Consider the following 27,895-nt stretch of genomic DNA (forward strand, 5'->3'; position numbering starts at 1 on the left):
TTTTACAATTAAAATTTTAGAATTTTTATTTAAATACACCTATAGCAGGGATGCATTTTACTCTACAAACACATGTTTTTTAAATGGCACATGACTTTATTTTCTTTAAATCAAATTACATCTGATAGTAGGGCCCTATCTTGCCTACTTCTCCTCTTAAAGTTCTTCCTGGACATCAATCCTTTAGGAGCTCAGACTTTTGAAGAACAAAGACTTGGAAGAGCGTTTCTTTGAGAAAATTCTGCTTTCCCTCCTGTATCACAAGTCTCCAGTGAGCCAAGGGAATATAGTCAAATATAAGTTCTTTGCACTGACAGAATAGCTGCTTCAAACTTGGGGAAGAAAAAAACATAGTAAGTTCCAAACACAAATTAATGTTTCAATAAGTTATCCTACCCCTCTCCTTTATTATTTACATAGCTTTAGAAAAAACAGGTTATGTTAGTCGAATTCAGATATGCCACTACCCCCTTTTATTACGAAACAAATGTTATATGTCATAAATGTTAAATGTTGTAAAGGAATCTTTGGTACTTCTAGGTCCCTTAAGTACATAGCTACCATCTTACAGCAGACCAGACAATGTCCTTATGGCTAAATGCATATCTGAGTCAGGAGTAGCTGTTGATCATCTCATGGACCTATCACAGATGCCAATGGCAGGAAATTAGAGGCTGTGGGGAGGTGAATTGAGATTTCTAATCCAATTTCCATACCCCTATTAGGCTGCCACCTAAATACCTTGAGTCTCTTGTGTGTAACTACAAGCTTCTTATAGGAACCCATTGATCTAGATGCTTCAGTAAACACAAGAGATTCAGCAATGCAGACAACTGACACATACACTGTTGGCAATTCTTATTTTGCTTTACATTTTCCCACTTAGTATCCTTCAGTGAAATATTGCATAGTGAACACTGGAGTCAGAGAGACCTGCCTTCAAATCACGTTTTGACTACTCCCTCATTGGTAGCATCTTATCCTCTCTGACCCTCAGTTTCCTTATCCAAAAACTATAGGTAATATCCACTGTGAAAGTCTGTTGCTATGAGGATTAAAGGTGGTGATGTATGTGACCAAACAGTGACTGAGAAATAGGGATTCTCTGCTATTACAATAAACTTATATTCAACCATTTTCCTTCCCTACCCCCCCATCCCCAAAATTCAATTCCAAAGCTCAGGAAAGTCATGTAGATTTTACAGAATATTTCATATGAAGACAAAAGAGAAGATTATGGAATGACTTTTAAGCTCTATATTCTGCATTCCACCTTGCTGGCACTGAGGTGTCCTGAACTAAACTGAAAACTTATGAAGTCCACTGGCTCTTTGATGTTCTGACCATTACTTTTCACTGTCTGTTTCTTTATTATGACCCTCATGTAGTTTTGCTGAATGATATTCATCTTAGTTGTGATCAGAATGTATCATTCTAAATTTTCTCCCTTCTGCTGAATCTCTTCCAGATTGGTTAGATATGGTAGATGGAAGCCTCCGCTCTATTGATAATCTTAAAAAGAAAAAGAAAAATCTCCTCCATCCGATTTCACTGCTGTATCTTCATATCAGTAGTTCATTTAAAAGCAGCTTTTGCTTCAATTGGATGTACTGGTCTAGTTGGGAGTTCCCAAAAAAAGCAATCTTGTCTAGATCCTCCTTATTGGCCAGGAGTCCTCTTTGCAGATGGACTTCAATGGCAATTATCTCATCCCTCTGGGTGTCTTGTGCTTTTACTCAGCCTGCTGGAAATACCTTGGCCAACAGCATACAAGGAGAGATCTCTAATTTAAAATTCCTCAGAGCATGAACAAGAGGAAGGTCCATCGGTATGATTATCCCAAAAAATGTGTTTGGCAGGGAGGGAGAGGAGGTTTGGGAAATGATGAGAATAGTCTGGTGACTGTGGGGAGTACAATTAATATTGGCTGAGTTCTGCCAATGTCAAGCATTCTGATAAGTCATTTGGATACCTTTTTTCTGTTTATTTTCACAATAGTCCTGTCATGTACTATCTATCACGATTGGGCAGAACTGAAAATCAGAAAGATGAGGTAACTTGACTAAATCTGCACAGCTGATAGGTAGGAGAGTTGGGACTCAAACTTGGTTTGTGTTTCACTAAAATATGTTACCACCTAGAATATTAAATATTCATAAAATTCTTCAAATATACCAAATCCCAAGATTTGAGGGAGTTTATTTTGTCTATTAAAATAGAAACTCTGCTATAAATGGGTTCATATGCTGTGCATTGCCATATTTTCAGACATATCTTCCACTTTTCCCCTTCGTGCCCCCATGCTCCAACCAGCTTAACCAGATAACTAGCTTTACCAGCCTCCCTGACTGCTCTTGCAACACTCGACCAAACATATGCTTCCCTTAGCCATCACCATCTTTATTTTCACATGTCCAAATACTATCCATTTTTCTCGTCCCAGCTCCAATGATGCCTCCTCATAAGATTCTCCCTACTTCTTTCTGCAGGATATCATTTCCTCTTCATTTGAATTCCCAAGACAGTCTATCCTTCCCCCCCATCACACGTAGCTGGTTTTAGCCTTATTTGATTAAACACACACACGCACATGCACACACACAGGCACACGCATACGCATATCATCTAAGACAAAGTGATGCTTGAGAGAAGAATCTATGTTGGATCGGATTTTTATCTTCCACATCATCTAGATTCATATATAAAAATAGAACACAAATATAGTTATTTATTGAGCTCCTACCATATGGCAGTGATTATTTAAGGCTTTGTATATTGCATCTCATTTAATCTCCTAGCAATCCTATAAGGTAGGGCTTAAGGTAGACCATTTTCTAGATAAGGCAGCCAAGATTCAATTTAAGTAATTTCCCCAGAGTCACACAGCTGAGTAAGTGGAAGAACAGAATTCAAACCCAGATTTTGTAGTCTGAAAGCTCATGTTCTTTCCACCATGTCCATAGCCTCCCTGTATGGTTTCTAAGTGTGTAAGTATATGTTAAATGAGTGAGTAGACGCATTAGTAAAAAGACTACAGTTGCTGTAAATGTGTTTTAATTGTCATCATTTCTATAAAAGGATGCTAGTTAACACATAATTTCCCTGAAGTAGACTAAACCTTAACTGTAATCTTCTTTTTTTTAAGTGTTTTTATTTATTTATTTATTTTTCAAATGACCAGAAATTGAGTTTATTCAGGAATAGTGGAGGAAGTGCAATTAAGGAAACACATGCTGTGAACCAGCTCCAGTGAGTCCCTTGAGGATTAGGGATGGGCTGTATTTATGGACAAGGCGTGCAAAGAGGGGGGAGGTCCAGCCAGAGTCCCAGCAGCAAGTTCATTGGCTTGAGGATGGGGACGGATTCTCAGTGTAATCGTCTTAATATTGAATATATTTGTATAACTCAAGACATATGAGATTCTGACAAATTTAAATATCAAATATGGTGATCTCCATTAAGCCATGCTGTTAGTCATAACCAGTTTTCATAATGCTACATTACCACTCTTATAATAACTTGCTAGTACCTATACATCATAAAGAAATAAAAGTTACTCGTTATTAAATAAAAATTAGCCCTATAATGGGAAAATGTATATTTTCCATTTCTGTTGTTTGAGAATATGTAGATCTTCGGGGCTGAATTGAACAAGACCCAATACAAATCTCTAATAGTCCTCTGGAATAAAAGAATTTTTTTAAAATAATTTTAAAATATAGGAAAATAAGTTAAGAAAATCAACACTGCCTGTAATTCCACCACTCAAAGAAAGCACTGTTAACGTTTCAGTGACTTTTCCAAACTTACATATAGGCATAGAGATATACCTGTCACAGAATTGGCCTCATACTACATATGCAGATTTATGGCTTTTTATCTCTCAGCTTATATGATAAACAATTTTTAATATCATTTAAAAGTCATTTAGAAAACATGCAATATTGAGAGAAAATAAAAATTTTATGTACATGTATTTCCCAGACATGATATTCAGTAAATTCCCTGACATACGCTTCCAGACTTTTTTTCTCGGTATCTATTATATAAAATTGAGATCATACTTTATGTTTTTTATTATTTACAAAAATTGGATTAAACTGTATATATACTATTTTAACCTGCATTCTTCATTCAATAATATGTTGTGAATATCTTTTCACATCACCAAATCTGCTTCCATGGCAACGTTTTTAATACTTACATGTCCATTCAATACGGACGACCATACATATTTTTTCCAGTGTTTTGCTTTTACAGACTTTGTAACCATGACATTCTGTGTATACCTGTTGTACTCAATTTTGTAGGACACATTCCTGGAAGTGGGATTTCTGGGTCGTAAGTTCAGCGGTTTATACCACTACCACTGATGTATAAAGAAGGTCTTTGCAGCTATTAGAGAAAAGGTAGATGGTGCTATGTGTACTGACTTGGAAGGATGTCTAATATACAATTTAAGTTTTTTTAATAAAAACAACTGCATGATAATATATATAATATGATCTAGATCAAATTTTTATTTAAATATTTTCTGTCTCCAGCTTATGTGTAGATTTGAGTATAGATATGAATTCGGGCATAGGTTTAGAGATATAGCATTGAACACTGGGAATACAAAAATAAATTAAGAACATTTGCTGACTTAAAAGAATGCAGCAAACCAAAAAGGGAGTCAGAGTAAACAATTAAATTATACCACAGTGTGAATGTATATGCTGGAAGACAGAATACTGGCGACACAGTGGAGGGAGAGCTTGCAAGGCAAAGGGCCATCTGGCTGCCAGATAAAATAATGATGCCCATTTAAATTTGAATTTAAACACTGGATTTCAACTATGATAAACAATGAGCAGTTTTCAGTATAAATATGTCCTATCAATATTAGCATATTTATATTAAAAATGATTCATGGTTTACCTGAGATTCAAATTTAACTGAGCATCCTGTATTTTTATTTGCTAAATCTGGCAATCTTAAGCATGGCCAGAAACATGGTTTTGTCACCATAAGAGGAAATCAACTCCTAAGAATGAATTCACATCCACAAAAGTGACTAAAGATGGATGTATAAACTGCCAGATTTCTTGTTTAAATGTCTGTGGCAATCATGACATTTACTAAGTGCCAGTCAGGCGCTGTGCTAAGTGCTATTCAAGCATCATTTTGTCTAATACTCATCAGGCCCTAAGAGGTAGGCACTATTCCTGATCACAAGAGAGGAAACTGAGGCACAGAGGTAAACAAATTGCCCAAGATCACATGGTTTCTAAGTAATGAGGCTGGAACTTGAATCTAGACAGTCAGACTCACAGCTTGCTCTCTTTGTTCTATTCTCTACTGCCTTTAAAATAGGAGCTATAATTGCCAGGATGACTGAGAAATATAATTAGACCCTTGAGGGAAAGTATATGCTAGACAAAGAATTTTTTTAAATAAAACATAATGGTTACATACCCAGGCTTTGCAACCAGGCGACCTGGATTCAAAGCCCATCCCTGCCACTAACAGGTCAGCTCTGTGAGGAGAGGCAAGGTACTGCTAAGTCTTGCAGATAATAGTATTATATGTGCCTTAGAATGAATGGGTAAATTACATAATATATGATATATAAAGCATATGTAGCACAATGCCTGCCTCATAGTAAGTTCCTGAGGTATTTGTAAGTAGATGTTGATTATGTTGTTGTTGTTATTACTATTTAAAATACTCAGAGTACAAAACCAAGTGGCAATCATAAAGGATACACTATATAGGAGTTTAGAAGAGAGAAAAATCTGCAATCAGCCTCCATAAACTTCAGAGGCTTTATGGAGAAAGTAGGATTGAGACCCTGCTAGAAACCAGGAACAAGTTATACATACATTCACAGGAACTTCCTAAAATATATGGTTGGAAGAAAGGACCAATCAGTGTAAATTTTAGTTGGATGTGAACCATCAACTCAAGATAACTTATGACCTCAGGCTATCTCTTCATCCGATTTTAGAAGTGCAATCCTCTGGAAAGAGAGCAAGGCAGTGCGACAGCAATCTTTTGTTCTTATGGATGTCTTATCCTTCCTTCCTGGCTACCAGACAGTCTTCCTAACCTGCCGGCAATAACAGACCCGAAAGAGTAAATGACAACAGCTGCATGAAATAGAGGAAAATGTACCATTTCCTAAAAGACGGAAAAGAAACCCATTTAAGGGATTTGGTTAAAGCCAGTTCATCCTTCCTGTGGACAAGTAGAGCATATATTTGAACATTATCTTTCCTACAAAGGAGCTGCTCTTATACTCCACCTGAGCTTTCATCCAGTTAAAGGCATAAGGGGTTTTCTCCCCTAGAATCAGTATTAATAATGTAAACTCGACATACAGAAGTCTATAGTTGAATTAACATATTGCATTCTGTTTTAGAAGATATGATTTAGCTAAACATATTCAGAAATTCGTATGTAGGTGTGAATTTTAAAACTCAAGATCTAATCTGATTTAGAAACCTTTAGTTGCAGCGTTACAGATAGAAATCATCTTGGAGCCTCTGAGGAAAGAAAATTATTGTTGTAGAGGTAGAGTTTTTGTTTTGTAATATTATGTTTTAATACCATGATAAACAGAGAGAAACCCTAGTGAGATATTAAGCTTTGGACTTTATTGGAGGCGGGGGGAATTGTGATGTTCCCCATATTTTTCTATTGTCCAAACTCTTTTGTTGTTTCCAAATTTTTCTCCCAAAGGAATGGTTTTGCTTTCTTTATACCATCTTTGAACAGACCTGGCTGAGAATATGAAGATGTGGGTAGTTACTCCACAGGCCAAACCTTAGAATACCAGTGGGATGCCCAGCTTACCTCAAACGGTTGTGCCCCGCCTACAGCTCTGCCAAAAGGGCAAACCCAAAAGGATCGGGTGGCTTATCCCCCAGCCAGACCCGAATGGACTGAGTGTGTACTTGACCCAAAGGAGGCCAGTTTAGAAGCTAGCCAGTGACCAATAATGTGCTTTACTCAAAAAAGTGAACTAGGTCTATCAAATTCTCTCTTAAGAATTTTTCATTGAAGAGCAGGCCAAGTGAGCAACTATAAGTGAAAGGAGAAGCTAATAGTTAATGATGTAAAGGAGGCCAGAGGGTCCATCATGAGTCATGTGCAAGTTGATGTTATTAGGAAGCATAAGCTAAGAGCAAGCAGAAACTGGGAGGTAGAGCGTATCTCATTTCTAAACTATCAGTTAACAAAAGTGGTGAGTAGAGAGAGAAGAAAGAAATTGCACAGAGAGGAAAGGTGTCATCTTGAAGGGAAAGCTCTGGAATAAAGATCCAGCTCATCGGATCTCACCCTTCCTCATCTCCGCCAGTTCAGCTTTTTCTGAGTTCCGATGTGCATATGTCCTACTACTTGAAGTAGCTCAAATAAGTCACTGTTCCTTGCAATCAAATTTCCTTGCCAAAAAAAAGTTTGCTCAATGACAGAGGGAACATTTTATCTTATTCACTAATCTATATATATCTAGTACCTCTCTCTGGGCCTGGTACAGAGTAGGCCTTTGGTAAATATTTATGAAATGAATGAATGAATATGCAAATGAACAGTCAAAATGATTAAACTCATTTAATTGCATTAAGTGCCCACTAATCTCCATGGCTTCCCATCGCCTTTGAATATTATAGTTATACACAAGACCTGCCCATCTTCTCAAGTCTGTCTCTTACTCAAGCCTTTAACAAATTCCCTAAATGGGGCTTGTTTTCAGATTCCCCTTTAACTTTGCACATGCTGTGTATTACCACTTCCTAGAAAGCCCTCTTTCATCCCACCCCCGCCCTGGACCTGAATCCTACTTTCCCCTGTGGTTTCTTTCACATCTTAATTCAAATCTCTTTCCCAAGTGGTAAGAGAATTAGGTGTTCTCACTTCCCACTCCCTGACAACCCCATATATAATTTTGTACTCCAATAAAATATTTTCCTGTATCATTAAAATTTTTCATGAATATTAACTTTAATAACTAAATGGGGATATATCTTATGTTCTATACCTTTATCTCTTTGTTGGACATTTTGATTGTTTCCTTTTGTTCTGTTTTGCTCTTATAACAAACCACAAAGACTTTCTGTGGAAGCCTTTATTCACTTTTTTTATTCTCTTCTTAAAATTGCACACAGGAGGTAGAATTGCTGAAACAAAGGGCAGGATTACTTCTAAAACTCCTGAAATATATTGCCAAATTGCTTTCTTGAGATGTTTTAAGGGGGTTTTACACTTCATAGCACCAGCATTATGAGTGTCTATCTTACCATACCACAACTAAATTATGATTTATCGATTTGAAAATCCTTTATTATTTTTAAACAGGCAAAGGGGGAGTATCATTTAATTTGTATTATTTTTATTCCTGCTGAGGTTAAACATTTATATTTGTGTGTCTATTTGTCATTTTTATTTCCTCTGTTGTGATTGGGCACTAGCAGCCTCTGTTTTCTATTGAAAGTTTGTGTTTTTTCTTATTGAGTTGTAGGAACATCTTTAAAATATTGATAAATATATTTGAGTAGATGTTTCCCCAGCTTGTTTCTTGTTTATAAGGTTTTTTTACTTCAGTGGTTTTACATTTTATGTAGTCAAATCTCTCATCTTTTATGTGATTTCTTCTATTTATCATATGCTTAATATTTTCTTTTCCATCAAGATGCTATGTAAGTATTAACCTGATTTTTTTCTGTAGATTTATATTTTATCCCATGAGGTCAGTTAAATTTTTTTTTTAAATCTTTAAAAGTAGGTTTACAAAAAATAAAAGAGTTTAAACACTACAACAGGACATATTAAACGTTCCTCCAACAATTCAAATCCATGTCTCAAAGGCCTTGGTCTGGCCATAATGATCTGGTGTCTTAGATTATATTTGTTTCAACATCTTTCAGAATGCCACAAAAATACTTTTGTAGCTGGACACATTCACCCAATACCACAGTACTGTGATTCCTACGCTCTTTGGAAATATGCCTGTTAATAGTCACCATTGTCAAGGTCATCGACTTTCAACATCTTATTCCAATAAAACACTCATGAACCATTTATAACCCACTGTCATAAAAGGGGCCAATTTTGCTGAAACCCAAACATTCTTTGGAGGAAATAAAACATTTAATAATGCAAAACTTTTAAAATGGCTTTAAATGGTCTGCCATTTCTCCCCTCAATAAGCAAACATAGTAAAATATAACTGAGAGTGATGTTTATATAGAGAAAATGGGGAATCCATCCTAATTTCTGTTTTTAAAAAGTAAATATTTATAGATTATGGTACATAGACTATTATTAATAACAAATTACTTATGGCCCAACAGTTTGCTATGACACCACAGCTGTGAGCCACACAGGAAAGCAAATCATTATGAAGGTGCAGGCATGAATTTGGGGTTAGAGCTGGGGATGATATCTTGTTAAAGGCAAAGAAAATAATTGAGGAGTTCAGAGAAAGTGAGCATCGCCCTCACGTGGCTCTGATACAGGATCAATTGCCTTTACAATCAGGAGCAAAAGTGAGCCTTTAGAAGGCACTATTAGCCAGTGCCTTTTGTGATACTGAAAACCACTGATTGTTACTTTCTTCCACGTTATAATAAAGTGAGAGCAACATTCTCAGAGGCTTTGCTTCTCTGCAGTGTGAGCGCCTGAGGGTAATAATCGATGAGGGTAATAATTTGATGAGGTCGCAGTGAGTGTCCTGCACTGAGCTCGGTGCTTTACATGCATTCTTCCTCTATTTCTCACAGCTACCCTCAGGCTGATATTGCTGTGCCCACTTTACAGATGAGGATGCTGAGGCTGAGAGAAGTGAAGAAACAGCAGTTCACACAGGGTAGAATTTGGAGAACCAGAATCCAAACCTAGCTCTGTTTCTTTGCACTCACCACACTGCTTCATAATAATTTACTTCTGTGTATAATTTTATAATTCACAACTTTGCTGGTCTACAAAGAAGGCTTTTTAGTATCATTAAAATGAGGAAGCTAAGTTTTGGAAAAGTTACATGAGTGTGGTACAAATAGGCGTCTACTCCAAGGGCCCCAGTGGTAGAAGTCTTTGGGGGCCCAATCTGATGATGCTAGAATTAAGGGGATGAGTGGGCTCTTACAAATCATCTAGACCAATCTGTTCTCCAGATCTCTCTATATCAGACTTTAAGTTCCTGATAGTACCTTCGCCAAATGGCTAACACTTTTCTGCTTAAAGTGTAAGAGGAATCAGCCTCTTCCTTAATCCTTATCATTATAATGTCCAATTCACATGTTGAGCCACAAAGTTCACCCCTTGATCCGATATTCTCTTTTATCCCCTAATTACTTTTAGGCTTCCCAAAATTCTGTGCTTAAGACCTATTAGCCCAGGCCTGAAATTCAATCCTCTTATGCTTCCTTCTCCAAATCCTTTGCTCAAAAAGCAATGTGTTATTTATAAAGGAGAGTATGAGGCACGCTTTTAAGGTTTAAAAATCTTTTTCTCCAAATTACATCAGGCAATATTCTAGATGCTTAAGCATCCAAGCCCTCGGCCAACCAACTGCCATCATTAATGCAGTTTGGGTCTATGTTCTGCTAATGTATTGCATGGGGCTGGACGCTCCCTGCCCACTGAGGGCAGCCAAGGAAGGTCACGGCAGGATGAGGGTTGGAGAATCTGAATGATATACAGATTTATCCATCTCAGTCTACGTGACAGAGAGATTTATGGTCAAAGGCATACAAATGCATAACCCAGATCCTTCCTACTGCAATTTTAGGCTCTTCCTTTTAGTTCTAGCTCAGGAAGAGAGAATTTAAAGTACTGATCATGTTTTTTTATTACAGCTCTATTCCTTTTCTATGACAGTGCTTCATTCATACCTTCTTATGCTCATGGAAGCTATGGGGAAACAAAGATAAATGAGATTTGGTCCTGATCCTCTATGAGCTAATAGTCTAGAGAAGGAAAGAGCTCAGTGCACCAAATATGACAGTATAATGAGGTGAGAACCCTGCCTGAGATGGCCTGAGGGCTTTGAGAGCAGTACCTTTAATGGAGACGTGGAAAACTCAGTAAAGTGAGTCACTCTTCCTGTACCTCTAAGAGAAGCGAGTCGTATTCCTTTGACCTCCTATCTTCAGGTGCCACACAGATGAGTATTTACAATCACCATCACTGTCCTCATCATCACTGTATTTAACTCGTCTCTGGTACAGGGCTGGGAGTTAGGGTGTGGCAAGCAAAACACACAGGTCAAGTGCAAAATTTAAGGGGGTACCAGAAAACTCAGTAATTTAGATAATAATATTTTAATACAGTATTTTAGAAAATAAAAGTGATGCAAAGCAAACAAAATTTTAAAGACAGGATCAGCATGGTATTGGTCTCAGGTTCAAGCATTTGTCTTTTATTTTTGAGTGGCATAGTCTAGTTGAGGTGATCTGAAAAGGACAATGAAAACAAAGTACCTGTTTTATTTTCACTCTTTTGATTGCAAACAAAAGATCTGACCTAAGCTCCGGTAAGGAAATACGGTAGGATGTGATAGTTGATTTTCACTATACAACTAATGTCATATGGGAACCAGCAGAGAAGTTCAGTAGCATAAGCCTTAATAGCCCCCTTAAAAAATGAACCAGGCCGTTATTTTGGATTCAAGAAACTGCTAGATACTTTTCGCAACAAAATTTGGTGCTCTATAATTAATGGACACAGTTACAGCTACCCTCTACCTGTCCGCATCTTTCCCTTCTGCTACCGGTTTACAATTTTTTTTCTGCTCCTTTATTCACTTTCCATAGGAGTATCTAATTGGTGTTGACTTTTTTGAGCACTACCGTACAAGCCATGGTTGCAGAGTCAGGCAGGGGTCCCGTCCTGGTCCAAGCAGCTTTGGCTAGGGAGGGGACTGAGTTGGGTTGGAGTCGGGTGGAGCAAATGGGAAGGAGCAGTTGCAGGCAAGGTAATTTTCCTTAGAATAGGGTTAGGTGAAGCGCCTGCCTCTAATGCACCAGCATTGTGGACTAGCAATTGAAACTGCCCCCAGAAAGCAGAACAAATAGCAAGTGCTAATGGTGTTCCGAGAAAAGAAAGATCACCATGGGCCAGGGTGTGCTAATTATATGCTATAGGAGCCTGCAATTATAAACCCATAGATATGCAAATAAACGCTGATGGCTCAGCACTGGAGACTACAAAGCCATTTATCTATGGCCCCTGATAAGTGGACAGCAAGATAAATGATTTGTTTATAAATTCACTTAAGAGATTGTACTAATATCTCTAACTATCTTTCCCCCCTTCTGGGGGCATCCACAAAATGAAGAGAGCCAGTAGGTACCTTGGATTGGATTTCCATATTCATTACCTTCTGACCTAGGCTACTCTGGAGGTTTGCAATGGGATAAACAGGCCCTTTCAATTGTGTCTGGCTGATTCACACTGCCGAGAGTCATTTCCCTGTGACACTTCTTTACTGCATACATTGGAAGTGATGGTGACATCTGTTCTTGCCACCCAGATCCCCGTGACAGCTCATAAATTGGCATTTCTTGTCTGTCTGGCAGAGAGGTCACAGAGAATATAACTGCAGGGAAATACTAAGAATGCTGTCTGCTGGCATTAGGCTTTATGGAACTGAAGGCTGAGAAGGCTTTGAGGGGCCCCGAGCTTGTGGGGTGACTCTCACAGGAAGTGAGAGCAGGCATTGCTGTGGCCAGACTTGCACATACATGAAGCCCATCCCTCTGAGAGTTGATAAACTGTGCACACCAAGTATTTAAAGCTGTCAGTTCCTAGTATTGAAATAAAGAAGTAATTTGAGATCATTAAAAATTTTTTTAAAAAAGAAAAAGACCTGTCAGTTCCTGACAGTTTTGGAGTTTCTGTCCTTCTGTCATCTAAGCTGTAGTTAATGATGGTCTAAAAATTTTAAACCTAGTTAGGCGATTCAGAATAACTTAGGGCTTCTTGAAAATGCCAGAAGTCTTTTTTTCATTTCTCTCAGTGGAGAATGTTTATAAAAAACTCTGTATCTATACCTATAGATATACATCTCCATCCATTCATTCAAAGAGACATTTCTGAAGTACCTACTATGTGCCATTCCCTATGTTCAGACAGTAGTAGTAGTTACTGGATATTTTACTGTGGCTGTTATAGTACGTAACACATAATAGAATTCTAGGACTGTAATAAAGCTAGCACAGAAACCTTCAAATGTGAACCTCATTTTTATGTCACGTAAAAGGAGATTCTCGCTGATATTTTTAATTTAGTTGTTTGGTTGCATGAGGACTTTGTCAGTGTTTCAAGAAGTCTTTGCCAAGCCTGTCAAGTGTTTTGTTATGTTTTGGTGTTTTTTCATCTACCCATCTTCTGAGATATCAAGTGTTCTCACAGTCAAGAAAAGAAACTGGATTTGATATGTCTACTCTTTAGCCAGTGACTGTACAAAATAACATGCAAAAAAACAGAAAAGGAATCAAAGCTGAGTGATAGGTAAAAATAAGCCTGCAATATGAGTAGCTGTATCTCTTTTGATTGACTTTGATAAAACTTTGAATCAAGAGTAATTAAGCTTAGGCAAGGAATCAATCCACTGTGAAACAATCTGGAAGTGACTTTCTAAAATCCAAGATATTTAAGCCTGCCCCAAACACCAAATCTTCTAAATATGTGAGTTGTGAAATAATATTATGGTCATAAAATGGTTCCAAAAAATATAGGTAAAAGGCTCACGAGTTCAGCACTGAATGGTGTGCTGGGCCTCATTTTTTTTTTGTCTTGAATTTATTGTAGAGTTCAGAGACTAAAATGTTTTCCCTAATTTAGATGAGTACAATACAGGTAGGATTTTTTTTTTTTCTTAAGGTATGTATGTATTAGCCAGCTTTGATTCTGATAATTTGTCTCAAAATATAGTGCTACTAAGGTAAAAAGACTAGAAGAAAATTGGTAACATCATTTTCTTGGTCTGTGGAGACAACATCAGACTGAGAAAATTGAATAAGCTCTTTAGGCAGAAAGTACAATGTTACTGAAATGACATCACCATGACAATGTTTTATGGCCTCAAGGAAGTCATTGATTCCTTTATTCTTAGGCCCTGTGCTGGCAGTTTAGATCAGCTACCATTTTTTTTTTTTTAACATCTTTATTGGAGCATAATTGCTTTACAATGGTGTGTTAGTTTCTGCTTTATAGCAAAGCTCATCAGCTATACAAATACATATATCCCCATATCTCCTACCTCTTTCTTCTCCCTCCCACCCTCCCTATCCCACCCCTCTAGGTGGTCACAAAGCACTGAGCTGATCTCCCTGTGCTATGCGGCTGCTTCCCACTAGCTGTCTATTTTACATTTGGTAGTATATATAAGTCCATGCCACTCTCTCACTTCATCCCAGCTTACCCTTCCCCCTCTCTGTGTCCTCAAGTCCATTCTCTACATCTTTATTCCCGTCCTGCCCCTAGCTTCTTAAGAATCATTTTTTTTTAATTTTTTTTTTTAGATTCCATATGTATGTGTTAGCATACGGTATTTGTTTTTCTCTTTCTGACTTACTTCACTCTGTATGACGGACTCTAGGTCCATCCACCTCGCTACAAATAACTCAATTTCATTTCTTTTTATGGCTGAGTAATATTCCACTGTACATATGTGCCACATCTTCTTTATCCATTCATCTGTCGATGGACACTTCAGCTACCATTTTATATATGTATTTTTTTTAATAAAGATGCAGTGGGTTCTCTAAACAGCCAGGGGTTCTAAATTATACAATCAGAAAATAACATTCTTTAAATTTTTCTCTGTACAAAGAAAGTGTTATTTGGATTTCTGATAGAGTTAAATGTATTAGCACCTCATGGTAGGCCCTATCTGTAGCTATTTCTTTGTATTAGATGATCAGGCTTACATTTTGCAGGAGTGTATCTGTTAATATTACGTCCTATTTATATAACGAAAAAATTACACTCGCTGAAACAAGATAGTTTATTTTTATACACAGAAGATATCCAGAGTAGGTAGTCCAGAGTTGGTATAGTATCACTCCACGTCATCAGTGACACAAGCTCTACCATTATGCTCTACAATCTGTATTGTTTGCCTTCATTCTCAAGGTTGCTTCGTGGTCCAGTGTGACTGTTGAAGCTCCAACCATCATATCTGGGTTCCAGGTTAGCAGAGGGAGGACGTGGGAGAGAGTAAAATTGCAGGGGTTTCAGCTAAATTAGCTTCCCTTTAAGCAGCCATCTCAGGAGTCCCACAACCACATCCATCTATAAGGCTGAGAAATAAAGTCTTTATTACAGGAAAAGTGCCCAATGAAAAAGTTGATATCTATTAATAAGAAAAAAGGATAAGAAATAAGAAATAGGAAAAATTAATGTTTGGGGAGCAATCCAGCCATCTCTGCCACAGTGGCTCTATTTCAGCGTGGAAAAATTGGAGAATAATAGCAGGTCCTCCTGTGATAACCTACCCAGAATAATTCCTATAGAGCTCATGCATGCCTCTTCATTTCTTATTTAATTCATATTTATGCAGCCTATTAATACAAAGCTTTTTCCAAGCTGAATTTTTGTGTAGACAACACATTTTAGGTACAAATAAGACTGTGATCTCCCAAGGCAACTTTAACCAGAATCATGAGTCTTTCTGTCTCTAAAACTATGGGAAATGTACATTAATCTTCATAAAGCTGATTATGTCAACAAAGCAAAAACAGACCTCCTCCCCCCAAATCAAACAGTAGTCAATCTATTTTAAAAGATGTATTTCAGTGGCTAACTAAAAGTATCTTTCCTTTTACATTACTTGCCACAGTGTGAATTACTTATAAAAACTGATTTAAAAAAAAAAAAAACTTTTTAAGAATGATTTTGCAGCTGCCTTTTTTAAGGGCTGGTGTTTACCATTATAAATTATGTGTATGTATAATTGATAAACAGAAATTTACAAGCTTACTAGATTTTTTTAAAAATGGAGCACTTGTCTTCCCTAAGAATAGATTCCCTAATATAAGAAAAATGTCTGGCTCTTTTATTTAAAAAACCTTTAATTCTTGTAAATGTTACAGAGTTAGCCACTGGGATAGAACAAGCCAACTCCATTGTAAAGTACTTCATTTTACCACTGAGATAGTTATTCTGGAGGACAAAATAGGCCTCCGGATTCCCCCTACCTACTCCTCAGCCCTTCTACTGTGTTATACAAAATAAACAGATCAAGGAATCTCTTTCCATGTGGTGGAAAGCTTTGTGTTAGAGAAGAATCCAAGTCTCTAGACAGTATGTCTAAGCCATGATTGGCCACAGTAATATTATAAAAGGTAGTTTGTTTTTAATGCTTTGTTTATCCTCTTTTCTTCCCTGTTCTCCATCCTCAGTCAGTTCAGGAAGCATTGACTGAGCACCTATTATACATTAGGGGCCATGTTGGGGGCTAGGGCTACAGAAACACAGACTGTGCCCTCACTGAGTTCACCACCTACGCTTCCTGTGCCTTCGCTCAGGCACGTGGCCACCACTTCCTGCCTCTGGTGTCTTGTGGCCCCTAGGGGTGCTATCTGCCTCCCCTGGGTATGACCTCGTGGGTATCGCCCGGTTTCCTGACATGCTCCTTACCTTCCCGGCTAAGCCTACCCTTCCTGGGTCCATGGCCCAGACTGCCAGTAGTACTTCCATTTAAGTTCCGATCTTTCCATTCTTACCTTAATGGAAAGATATTGGTAGTAATTTCAGACCATGTGTTTAAAAAGTGGGGAATAAAGTTGTGAAAAAAATTTTTTTAATAACCAAGGACTTTGTTTTTACATGGATCTTTGACCAAAAATTGTAGAAAATTTTACCCAGTCATACTATGCATGTTTGTAAATAGCAGCTATAAAAATGTTGCTATTTTAGATGTTACACTATCCCTAGATGAATTCACTTAATAGAAATTTTACTAAAATGATTATCCTCTTTGTAGAAAACTTTCTGCAGTAAATTATTGGGGGACAAACTATGAATAAATATATGGAGGAACCACTCAGGTCATATAACCTATTAGATTCCTGGGTAAGGCCAACCCCCACAAGGCACCAAAAAAAAAAAAAAAGCAATATAAATGTGGGGAGTTGTATTCATTTATTCATTCATACATGCAGTCAACAAATAGTTAATAGAATATGTACTGTGTGCCAGACTCTATTTTAAGTGGTTAACAAAATAAACGTAGTCTCTCTCCTCATAGAATTTATGGTGTAGTGAGAGTGACAATAAAAATTTTAAATAAACAAAAAAATTATTTCATGCCGAGAAAAAATATTGTGAAGTATGAATAGGTGCTGTGAAAAATAACAGGGTGTCCTGGCCAAAGTGGTCGGGGAAGGTCTCTGTGAAGTTCACATTTAAGATGAGATTCAACAAGGTGGGAAAGTCGGGGGTGGGGGGCGGGTGGTGGGATGAACTGGGAGATTAGGATTGACATGTATACACTAATATGTATAAAATGGATAACTAACAAGAACCTGCTGTATAAAAAATAAATAAAATTAAGAAAAAAAAAAAATGATGAGATTCAAGTTTAAGAAGGAGCCATGCCAGAGAATCCCAAAGTCTGGCATTTCAGACTGGCTTATCCAAAAAGATACAGCATTTAAAGGATGATTATGACTCTACCGAGGTATCTGACACATGGATTTTAGTCATGCCACATGTCAGCCAAAGTTCTAATTCCTAAGCAGAGAACCTGTTTCCTAAAGAGACTCTTAACTCAGGCCTGATGAAGCCCATGGCATGTTTGGGTTGTTCACTTTTGAGTATGGTGAAGTGCTGCTCGTTGCACAGTTGTTTAGTGTGTGTGCTAACCACGCGTCTCTTTTTCTGCCTCTTGTATCACCAGGCCTCCGGAACCTGTTTACAGCACTGTGAACAAACTGTGCGATAAGCCTGCTTCTCCCAGGCACTATTCCCCTGTTGAGTGTGACAAAAGCTTCCTTCTCTCAGCTCCCTACCCCCACTACCACCTAGGCCTGCTCCCTGACTCTGAGATGACCAGGTACTGCATGCACTTCCTCACTTCATCTTCTCGAACTGCATGTGCTTCCACAAGGGTGAATGGGTAGAATCCACCTTTGCTCACTTCTCTTGCACTCTACATCTTCCTCAGGGTGGAAAGATGTTCTGCTTCCTTGGGGCAATGGGAGAAATTAAGAACATTGACTTTGTTTCTCTCGTGTGATCACAGAGCACTTACACATGATCACATGATGCTCTAAATGTTCTTGATTCCCATGCATTTTTAGTAAGGTATTATATTTTTCCAGAAGAATTAATTCTGAAATTGAATTAGCACTATTTTCCTCATACAGAAGGATGAAAGAGAACATTTATTGAATACCTTTTTGATTAATACATTTTGAATAATAATACCGTGCTCCACGCATAACAGCCTAAGAAGTAGATACTATTACTGCCGTTTAATATTTTAACTAAATTATTAAATTAATACCACCACTTAACTGACTCCTTGAGGCACTAAACAATTCATCCAAAACTACAGAACTAGTTGGTTCTAACTAACCACAAAGAATATAATCTTCACCTTTACAGTGTGTTAACATCTGTTATCTTATTTAGTTACTCCCATTTTATATAAGAAAACTGAAGTTCAGAGAAGTTAAGGCAGTTCCCTCAGTATGATACTGCCAGCAACTGTGGAGTCCAGATTTGTTCTTAGAATGTTTTGAGTTTTTCCACAATTTGTAAACAAATTGTCCTAAGTCTAAAGGTTGGACATAATTCTGCATTATAATTCTAAAGCATGTGTATGACAAATAATAAAACCCTATCTTCCTGTAGCAGCCAGTCAGAGAGAGAGAAAGAAAAATCTCTTTTTCTTATACAATGTTCCATAAGGTAGTTCCAATTTAGTTGAAAGTGGGGAGATCTCAACTGTGATGCTTCTACATGTAATGGGGTGCTAATATTGTTACGTTTTCAGACAGAATATCTTCATATGTCTTCATAATATTATTAGGACTGAGCAAATACAGATTCTAGAGTGATTCATAGTGAAGAGGGTCTCCTTAGAACATCACCTCTGTCTTTGGAGATTTTCAAAGAATAAGCTTAGAAGTCAATTATTTGCCTCTCTAGGGGAGTTAAATAACAAATTTTAAGTTACAGCTAACATTTCTAGAAATAAATGAGAAACATATTTTTGGCTATGTAATCAGCTGGGGCATTTTCACTAATTTGCAACAGGTAAAGCCTAATAGCTTTGCTTGTTTTAAAATTCTTTATAAATATTCATTAAATCCTCCTATACTTTTAACAAATTATAAAAACTTTTTCTTGGTACAGTGAACTATACAATTTTGAAGCTAAGAGGGCAAAGTCACCACAGCCAGAGGGAAGTGAGAAGGAACACACACACCTACAATAACGACTTTCTAGTAATTATGCATCTATAAATAGTCAGCTACATAAAGGCAGCTAACATTTATTGAGCTCTTCCTGTGTGCCAGGCGTGTTGTTAAGCACTTCTTACAAATTATTTCTCCTAACCCTGACAATCACCTTATGAGGTAGATGTTATCATTATGTTTGCTTTACAAATACAAAAATCGAGGCTTGAGAAGTTACCTGACATGCCCACGATCATCCACCACTAAGTGGCAGGGCTGGGATTCAAACCCAGGTGACCATTAGCACCTGCATCAGCATAGGCATGATGGCCCAGACGTCTTTGCTTGCTGGAAAAATTCTCCACCCATTTCTCTTTGTCTTTCCTTTCTCTATTTTTATCCTGCCTGCTCATCTCCCTTCTTCTGGCTCAGTGTCAATGAATCTTTTTTTTTTTTTTAACCCGTGTTCTTTTTTGATGAACACAAAGATTACATTCCTTGCCTCCCACTGGGGATTGTGATGCATCCCTTCCTAAAAACTCACCAATAAGTGGATGACAGAATCTACCTTTTGTATGGACCCACCAGATATGATTCTTCTCCATTTACTTTCTGTAATCTGTATTATGAAAACCACAGGGGTTTTTTCCCCAAATTTAAAAAAAAATTACAGTATAATGTTGAATATGTGTTTTTCATATTGCACACCCTCAGCAGTCCTGATATGCACCAGTCCCCACGCTCACCCTTCATCTTCCCTTTGGGAATTCTATTTTCTATTTATTCTCATTCTGTCCTCGTCTTTTTCCCTATTCTTTCCTTTCTTTTTCCATACTTTTTCATAGTTATTTCTAGAAAAAAGTCATACATACACAGACACACCCATTTTAGTGGCATTGCCACCAATACACTGATACTGAAATTCTTGATTTCTCCCCCACTTTGTTCCCCTTCCACACTTGTCCAACTCAGTCATTGGCACATATATTTACTCCACTGCCCAAGCCAAAACTTGAAAATCGCACTTCACACTTTGTTTTCCCTCACACCCATCATTCAGTCTGTCTTCAAGTCCTGTTGATGCTACCTCTGAAATATATCTCAAATCTATTAAATCTCCTCTACTTCTTTTTCCACCGCTTTAATCCAAGCCTCCATCATCTTCCACCTATAATAGTCTCCTAATTGGTCTCACCCCTTCCACTTTTGTCCTCTTTTAGTCTCAGTGCAGCCAAAGTGATCTGTTAAAAATACAGATCAGATCTCTCTCTCTCCTTTGCATTAGGATAAAATGCAAAGTCATTAACATGGCACCCAGGCTGTGCATGATCAAGCCGCTGCCTGCCTCTTAAACATCTCATGTCACTCTTCCCTTTGCCGAACACACTGTTCACAACAGCCTTCCTTTTCTTCACAAAATGCACTGAATCTCTTCCTGTCTCAAGCGCTTCACACATGCTCATTCCTCAAACTGAAAAGCCCTTCCTACACTTTGCCTGATTAACTTCTGGTCATCTTAGGTCTAAGTTTAACTTGTACTTCCACAGAGGAGCTCCTTGAAAAAGGAAATCAGGTCCTCTACTCTATTCTCTCTCTCTCTTTTTTCCCATATGACTCAAGCAATTTATAATTGTACATTTATGTGATTTTTAAACCAAATGCCTATCTCACACTCTGTGCTGCAAGGTCAATGAGTGAAACTCTGTCTATTTTGTTCACTGCTATATCCCTAACACTTAGCCCAGTGCTGGAACAGCAGGAGCTGAGAATTACTGAGTGCCTAACGTGGAAATAAGATCTGAAGACAAGCAAACAGATACCTGTTTCAGGAACAGGTCATGGCTCAAGCTGTGCTCTACCCATTTTTTTTTACCTCCATGAATGAGTGAATCCATGCATGGAAACAAATAACAATAGACTAGAACTAATTTTGTGTATTTCACTTTCACCTTCAATTTTCTTGACGGTCAGTGTCTACATTACAGATTGATTAGGTAGCTCTCAGTTCTGCATGAAGACTGGGCAATTCCTTTCAGAGATTATTTACTTCCTCTCCAATGGGAAATACCTCTCTCAGCAGATGTTTCTTGAAATACAGCCAGTAATTCAGGGGACAAGTTCAAAGATTCTAGTTCCATTTATGACACCATCACTTGCTTTTTCCACTGTGACCTTGAATAGCTTAGAGAATATCAGAGGTAGGTGAGAACTGAGAGTTAGATAGACAAGCCCTTATCCAACTCTGTTAATGATGAGGAACCCAATCCATTGTCTTCATGGGTCCATGTCTTACTTCTTACTCATGGTAAAATAAAAGTATTTAGGGATCTTTTGCCCTACAAAGAATATTACAAGAAAATATCAATTCATTCGACCAAGATTTATCAAGCACTGACAAAGTGCAAAATATTATACTAAGGACAACTTTTTACAAATATGTAAATTGAAGAGGCCAACCAAAAATGTTGAAGAAATGCCTAATCTTTAAGTTGCAATATGTGTTAATATATATTTTTCAGGGCCTTTGAGAAATTCCCACAGTCTATTTCAGAAGTATGCCCATATTGATATAGTAATCACAGTCTCAGATGATGATGTAAGCTAGTTCTGTGAAAGTTAGCCTGTGATCCACGCTTCCCTGTGTACCAGTTAATCTCTAATCAGCATTCAGAAAAATGGAGGTAAGTCAGCAAAAGCAAGGAGTCAGTCGTCTGTATTCTCTGCCTTTTGAATACCCAAGTTCTCAGCTCTTTGAACTGATAGCAAATATCCAGGGATGAATTAATTGTATACACAATTTACTTCTATAACATCATCTAAAAGAAAACAGAGAAGTTATAAGTTTTCCTTAGCAAAGCACTTTAAATTACTTGGCAAAGTGTCAGCTCCTAAGGCTGCAGATTATGTTTAGAGTAATTGACTTTTCAGATCTTGCAAAAGCAAGAAATGGGCAGAGCCTGGAATAAAACTAAAATTTGGACTCTATGAAAAACAAATGGGATTGCTGTGAGGCTCCTGCTTATCCAGTATATCTTTTTCTTTTAAAAAAAAAAAAAAAAGATGTAGTTTTTGATGTTGTAATTGGTTTTTCTACTTTGGGAAAATGGTAAGTTATTCAGCCTTTAATATTCCTGGGGCAAGGAAAATCATATTCTTGCCTGCTTTCTCGACATATGGCATATTTTCATTCGTCCTTTTACATAATTGGTCCTAATTATTGTTTTGTCGTTGATAAACAGAGGCTGAGATAAACCAGATGAAGGCTAATTAAAATATGTGGGCAGATTTGGGATAGGAAATGGACTCTGAAGTATTAGGTGATCATAAAACATCTTTACTCCTTGAAGAGATGTATTCATGGGACTTCTACTAGGTCACCAGAGATTAACCTGGATGCTAGGTGAATAAGACATGGTCCTTCCCCTTAAGCAGTTCAACATGTAAATGAAGAATTCATGACTGTGCATTGTGACGTACATCTGCTAAAGGCCCCTGGTTTCTCCAGTGTACTTAGTCTCTAGGTAACTAAAAGCAGACTATTATAAGAGGTACCGATGGGAGCAAACATGCTTTCAGACTGTTCCTTCTGCGAAGGTGTGAACATACACATATACACAGGAATCTTCCCCACTCACACCTTATCGTATTCATTCCTAGTCATTTAGAAGAACCATTCTTCCTGGGAAACTTAACCTTATCTTTTCATAGGTCCATCTGCTAGACTAGTTTCTAACAATTTTCTACAGGGCTCAGAATCCAGGTGCATAATTCACTCCTTGTGTAGAAATCAAAGTTGGCAGCCTCAAGCCATTCCTAGTTTGGGAACACAGAGCAAGATCTTTCTCTTACAAGATTTGAGCCGTATGGCAAAGTTATGGTGGCCTATCTTTGGCAAGCGTTCTCTTCTTATAAAATATTAGAAAATGTACCTATTAATGTTTTAACTGTCTCAAAGTCTATAAACCCAAAATCAAATATAACTCCTAGACATAATAATGCTATCATAAAAGTACATGTGAGTCTCTAAAGGTAAACAGAGGAGGAATCATCTGACTCAGCCTCTGCTTTTCTTAAAGTTTTCTCAAAGACACTGAGCTCGTCAGTCAGATGAGGGAAGAAGTGTGTTCCAAGTAAAAGGAATAGCACAGAGTTAAGCCTCATGATGTGTAAAAGCACAGGGCACTCTGGAACAACCAGTAGTTCTGTGTGGCTAAGGGTTATCGGGTGGGTGATAAGGTTGGAGGTGCAGGCAGCTGCAGCTCGTAGAGGCTGTTACTTGCCAAGCTGAAGATTTTGAATTTCATCCTGTAAGCAGCAAGGAGCTGTTGAGGAGATTTAATGCTGAGCAAATTCAATTTGTGTTTTTAGAAAGATCACTCTGTCTGCTGTGTGAGAAGAGTTTGAAAACAGGGAGACTAGTTAGCGTATCAAGTAGGGTTGAAATCATGAAGACCTAAACTGAAGCTATGGAGATGGAGAGATATAAATAGATACAGAATTAATGATCAAATAGATTGGGTGGTACTTAGTGATTGACTGATTCAAGGGGAAGACTTTTCTGGCTTGGAGTATTCATGAGATGGTGATTGCATCGTCTCCCCTTGGAGACAGGGGGCACTCTTGTCTGCAATAAATATATTTAAACATAAAACTGTAGAGGGAAACTCAAGGAAGGAAAGGGAGGCAAAGTATATGAGGAGGTCTCTTGTTTGAAATGAAGGCAACCTGATGTTGTAGAGGAGCCGGGGATTGTGTCCAGACTCTCTAGGTTTGAGGCCTTCTTTTGGGCATTCACTCACCAGAAAAGGGGGAAATTAATCATAGCTGTGCTATTCTCCTCTTAGGACTGGTGTGAGGATCCAGGGAAATGGAGCAAGTGAATTTTCGTCTAGGCACTACCTACATTAGTCTTTATTAATTGTTTTCATATGCTTATTCTGTTTTAAAGGCTTGAGCTCATGCATATTTATTTTTGGTGTTATCACGAATCAGGTGAAGAATATTTACCAACACAGGTATATTCCCAGGGGCCAAAAGAAAGCTGTGGATGCTAATTTCTTCTATCATTCTTAGTGGCAGCATCCTCGTCACCACAGGTAAAGTCACATATTTTCCCTTTTATTATTGCATTTATAGTCTCCCCGTAAAAGGTGGCATATTTCTAAAGCCACATGCGACTTCACGCATGTATAATTTTCTTTTCTTAATCTACTCACATAGCAGTATTTCTAACCCGCACGTACCTTTTCAGGAACGTAGACAAAATGACAGCTAGAGCACGGATTAGTAGCCAGACACTTTCCGTATGTACCTTCTTGTTTCTAACAATCCCAACAACTCTGTGGAGGGTGAGTTTTGATGTAGCAAACGGAAGAGCCAGGACTCCAGCGAGGGCTTTCCCACGGCCAGGCTCCTGCTCTCAGGGAGCCTTAATCCTCTCGCACTCACCACGGCTTCTCACTCAGGCCCCCGCGTCTAATGTCCACAGTGCCACAAATCTGTGGATCCTGAAAGCAATTCAAACCTCGTTCACACGATGTAATCTGGGAAGTGCACCATTAAAAGAAGAAAGAAGATGCTTAACAAATCATTGACCTTCTTATGCCCTTAAAAGGCTGAGATAATCTGAAAGAGTTCTTAATTTCATTTTTAATTAAAACCAGGAGAGGAAACCCTCCGGGCATGGCTCCTAAAGCCCGACTCCTTCCGGAGTTTATGCAGCAGCTTCTTCTTCAAAGGCCTTCGCTGCCTTTTTGAAGTAGGTGATCACTAAACCCAATTGGAATTAAGCAAACTAAGGAGAGATTAATGACTCCCACAGTGTCACAGAGGCGGCTCTTGCCGCATTCAGTTTTACAGCCTCTTCTCTGTGCAGTGTGATATATGCAAGGATTCACACCGAAAGAAACACCCCTTGCTTTAAAAGTAATGCATTTTCTATGTAGATCCTTTTTTAAAAACATGCCATTTACTGTTTCCCTTCACTTTTTTTCTTATATTAGGGAGGAGATGTTCTTTCATTAAGATTTCAAGAATTTTTTTAAAAGCACATTTCAAATTATATCGTATAGTGTAAAGGAGGAAGGAAGACCAGGGTACTTACCCTCTTCCTAAAACTCTCAATTACTCTTCACAACAACCCTAGTAGGTCCAGAGAGGGAGTCTCAGGAGAGCTGAGAAAGCACCCGGATTGATCTTATTCCAAAATTCCTGTTCTGAGACATTCAAATAACTCTCTGTGATGTAACAATCTAAATTGACTCGACTTGCTGTTTTTAAAAAGCCAGATTACTTATCTACCTGAGATGTTATGAATATTTTCCCTCAGTTTTAGTATATTCTTTTTGTTTTGGGAGCAATCTTTGTATCTACTTTTGTAAATCATTGTATTATTGGGCAGCAATAAGAAACTGAAGAATAAGCATAATTTCAAAAGCATTTCTTTATGGAGGCAAAGTAGCTGTGAGAAAATGCTATGCAAAATCACTATAGCAACAAGTTATAGGAACTCAGAAAGAATCAAGACAGTAACGTTAAACCATAACACCCACAGCATAGATACAAATTAAAACTGCTAAGTGTACTGAGTGCTTTTATATGCCAGGCACTTTCCCAAACTTTTATATGTACTAACTAATTTTATCCTCATGACAATCTCTGGGGTAGGTATGATTATTCCAGTTTTATAGAAAATTATGGTACGTATTTAACTAACAAATGGAAAAAGTGGGGTGAGATTGTTGAAACAATGTATCAGGACATACTTAGACTATTAATTTCATTAGAGCGAGGGTTTTGTTGTTTTATTTCCTGTTGTATTCCCTGTGCCAAAAATGATTTCTGGCATGCAGTCCTAATAGTAATAGTGGTGATGATGGTGATGAAGCGGAGGGAGGAGGAGGAGGAGAAGAAGGAGAAGAAGAAAACAATCACTACCATTTATATAATCTTATTACCTGCCAGGCTGCACTTTATACAAATTAGCTCATTAATCCACACAGCAATCCAAGAAGGCATGTGTTGTTTCCATTATCCCCATTTTGCAAGTGAAGAAACTGAGGTCTGGAGAGGTTAAGTGACCTAAGGTCACTTAGGATTAGGATAGGATTTGAATCTAGCAGGCTGGCACCAGAATCCGTTCTTTTCACATGTGCTCAATAAATATTTATTGAACGTTATTCTCATCACACATAATACTCCTCAAGCATTAAATTCTGAGAAAAAAAAGGATACATCATTTAACAATAGTCAAATTTTAATAGATAGGTGGATGGATAGATAATGACTATACGGTTAAGAATCTAGACTCTAGAATCAAAGTGTTAGGGTTTGAATCTTGCCTCCACAATTCCCTAATTATGTAAACTTGAGCAATTGATAACTACTCTGAGCTTCTGTATCCTCAATCTGTACAATAGCAATAATCGTGATATCCATTTCACGGGTTGCTGTAAGGATTTAATGAAGTGATACGTAAAGTGTGAAGAGCAGTGCCTGATAAATATGAACTTCCCTGTTAATGTTAGCTATTTATATGTGTGTGTGTGTGTATATGTGTATGTGTATGTGTAAAATGACATATTGTGACCCCCTAAGTAGATACCTCAGGCTGAGGTGGGAATGAATTTTTATTAAAGGACAATTACGAGAGGCTGTTTTCATTCCTAGCCTGATGGTGAGTCCAGTGAATTGTAAAGGGAGATGAATGCTAGGGTTGGCAGTATAGGAGGAAGGGCTGTGCAAGACTGTTTACATTTATACGGAGATCTAAGTATTTCAGAATGTAGAATTTTGTTTTCATTAAAGGATCAAAACTTACCCCTCAAAGCAGAGAAAGTAAGCCTTCCATTTCCACTCTTTAATTCAGTTCTGTAGACCTTAAGCTCATATGAAGTTTAAAGGATCCCTCGAACAGGGTTTTTAAAGTCAGCAGGGATGTGTGTTCCACACTGAATACTAAAACCTAAGATCACTATAATCCAGAGAAAGTGAGTACATTAGAAAGTAAAGAGGAATTATGTGGTTTGCTTTAAGTGGGGGGAGGGTATACTGGGCTTAGCTAACCCAGCTAGAGCTTTTGTCTAAATTTAAGAAATGCTCGGGGGCTTCCCTGGTGGCACAGTGGTTGAGAATCTGCCTGCTAATGCCGGGGACACGGGTTCGAGCCCTGGTCTGGGAAGATCCCACATGCCGCGGAGCAACTAGGCCCGTGTGTCACAACTACTGAGCCTGCGCGTCTGGAGCCTGTGCTCTGCAACAAGAAAGGCCGCGATAGTGAGAGGCCCGCGCACCGCGATGAAGAGTGGCCCCTGCTTGCCACAACTAGAGAAAGCCCTCGCACAGCAACGAAGACCCAACACAGCTAAAAATAAATTAATTAATTAACTACTTAAAAAAAAAAAAAAAAAGAAATGCTCCCCTTCTGCGTTGGGTCTTCGTTGCGGTGCGCGGGCTTCTCATTGCTGTGGCTTCTCTTGTTGTGGAGCACGGGGCTGTAGGCG

General features: G+C 38.0%; 1 protein-coding gene across 11 annotated transcripts in view; it reads left to right on the top strand.

The window, feature by feature from the left end:
* DLG2 (discs large MAGUK scaffold protein 2) overlaps positions 1-27,895 on the top strand; it is a 2,071,189-nt gene that overhangs the window by 1,575,999 nt on the left and 467,295 nt on the right. For 7 of the 11 annotated variants that reach the window (XM_059930672.1, XM_059930680.1, XM_059930673.1 and 4 more), the window contains one exon: positions 17,888-18,043. The exons of the other annotated variants lie outside the window; for them this stretch is intronic. In XM_059930672.1, coding sequence (XP_059786655.1) covers positions 17,888-18,043 — 156 coding nt within the window. The remainder of the gene's footprint in view (positions 1-17,887; positions 18,044-27,895) is intronic. 11 annotated transcript variants of the gene reach the window in all.

This window comes from Balaenoptera ricei, chromosome 8 (assembly GCF_028023285.1).
Source record: "Balaenoptera ricei isolate mBalRic1 chromosome 8, mBalRic1.hap2, whole genome shotgun sequence".
Classification (NCBI taxonomy): domain Eukaryota; kingdom Metazoa; phylum Chordata; class Mammalia; order Artiodactyla; family Balaenopteridae; genus Balaenoptera; species Balaenoptera ricei.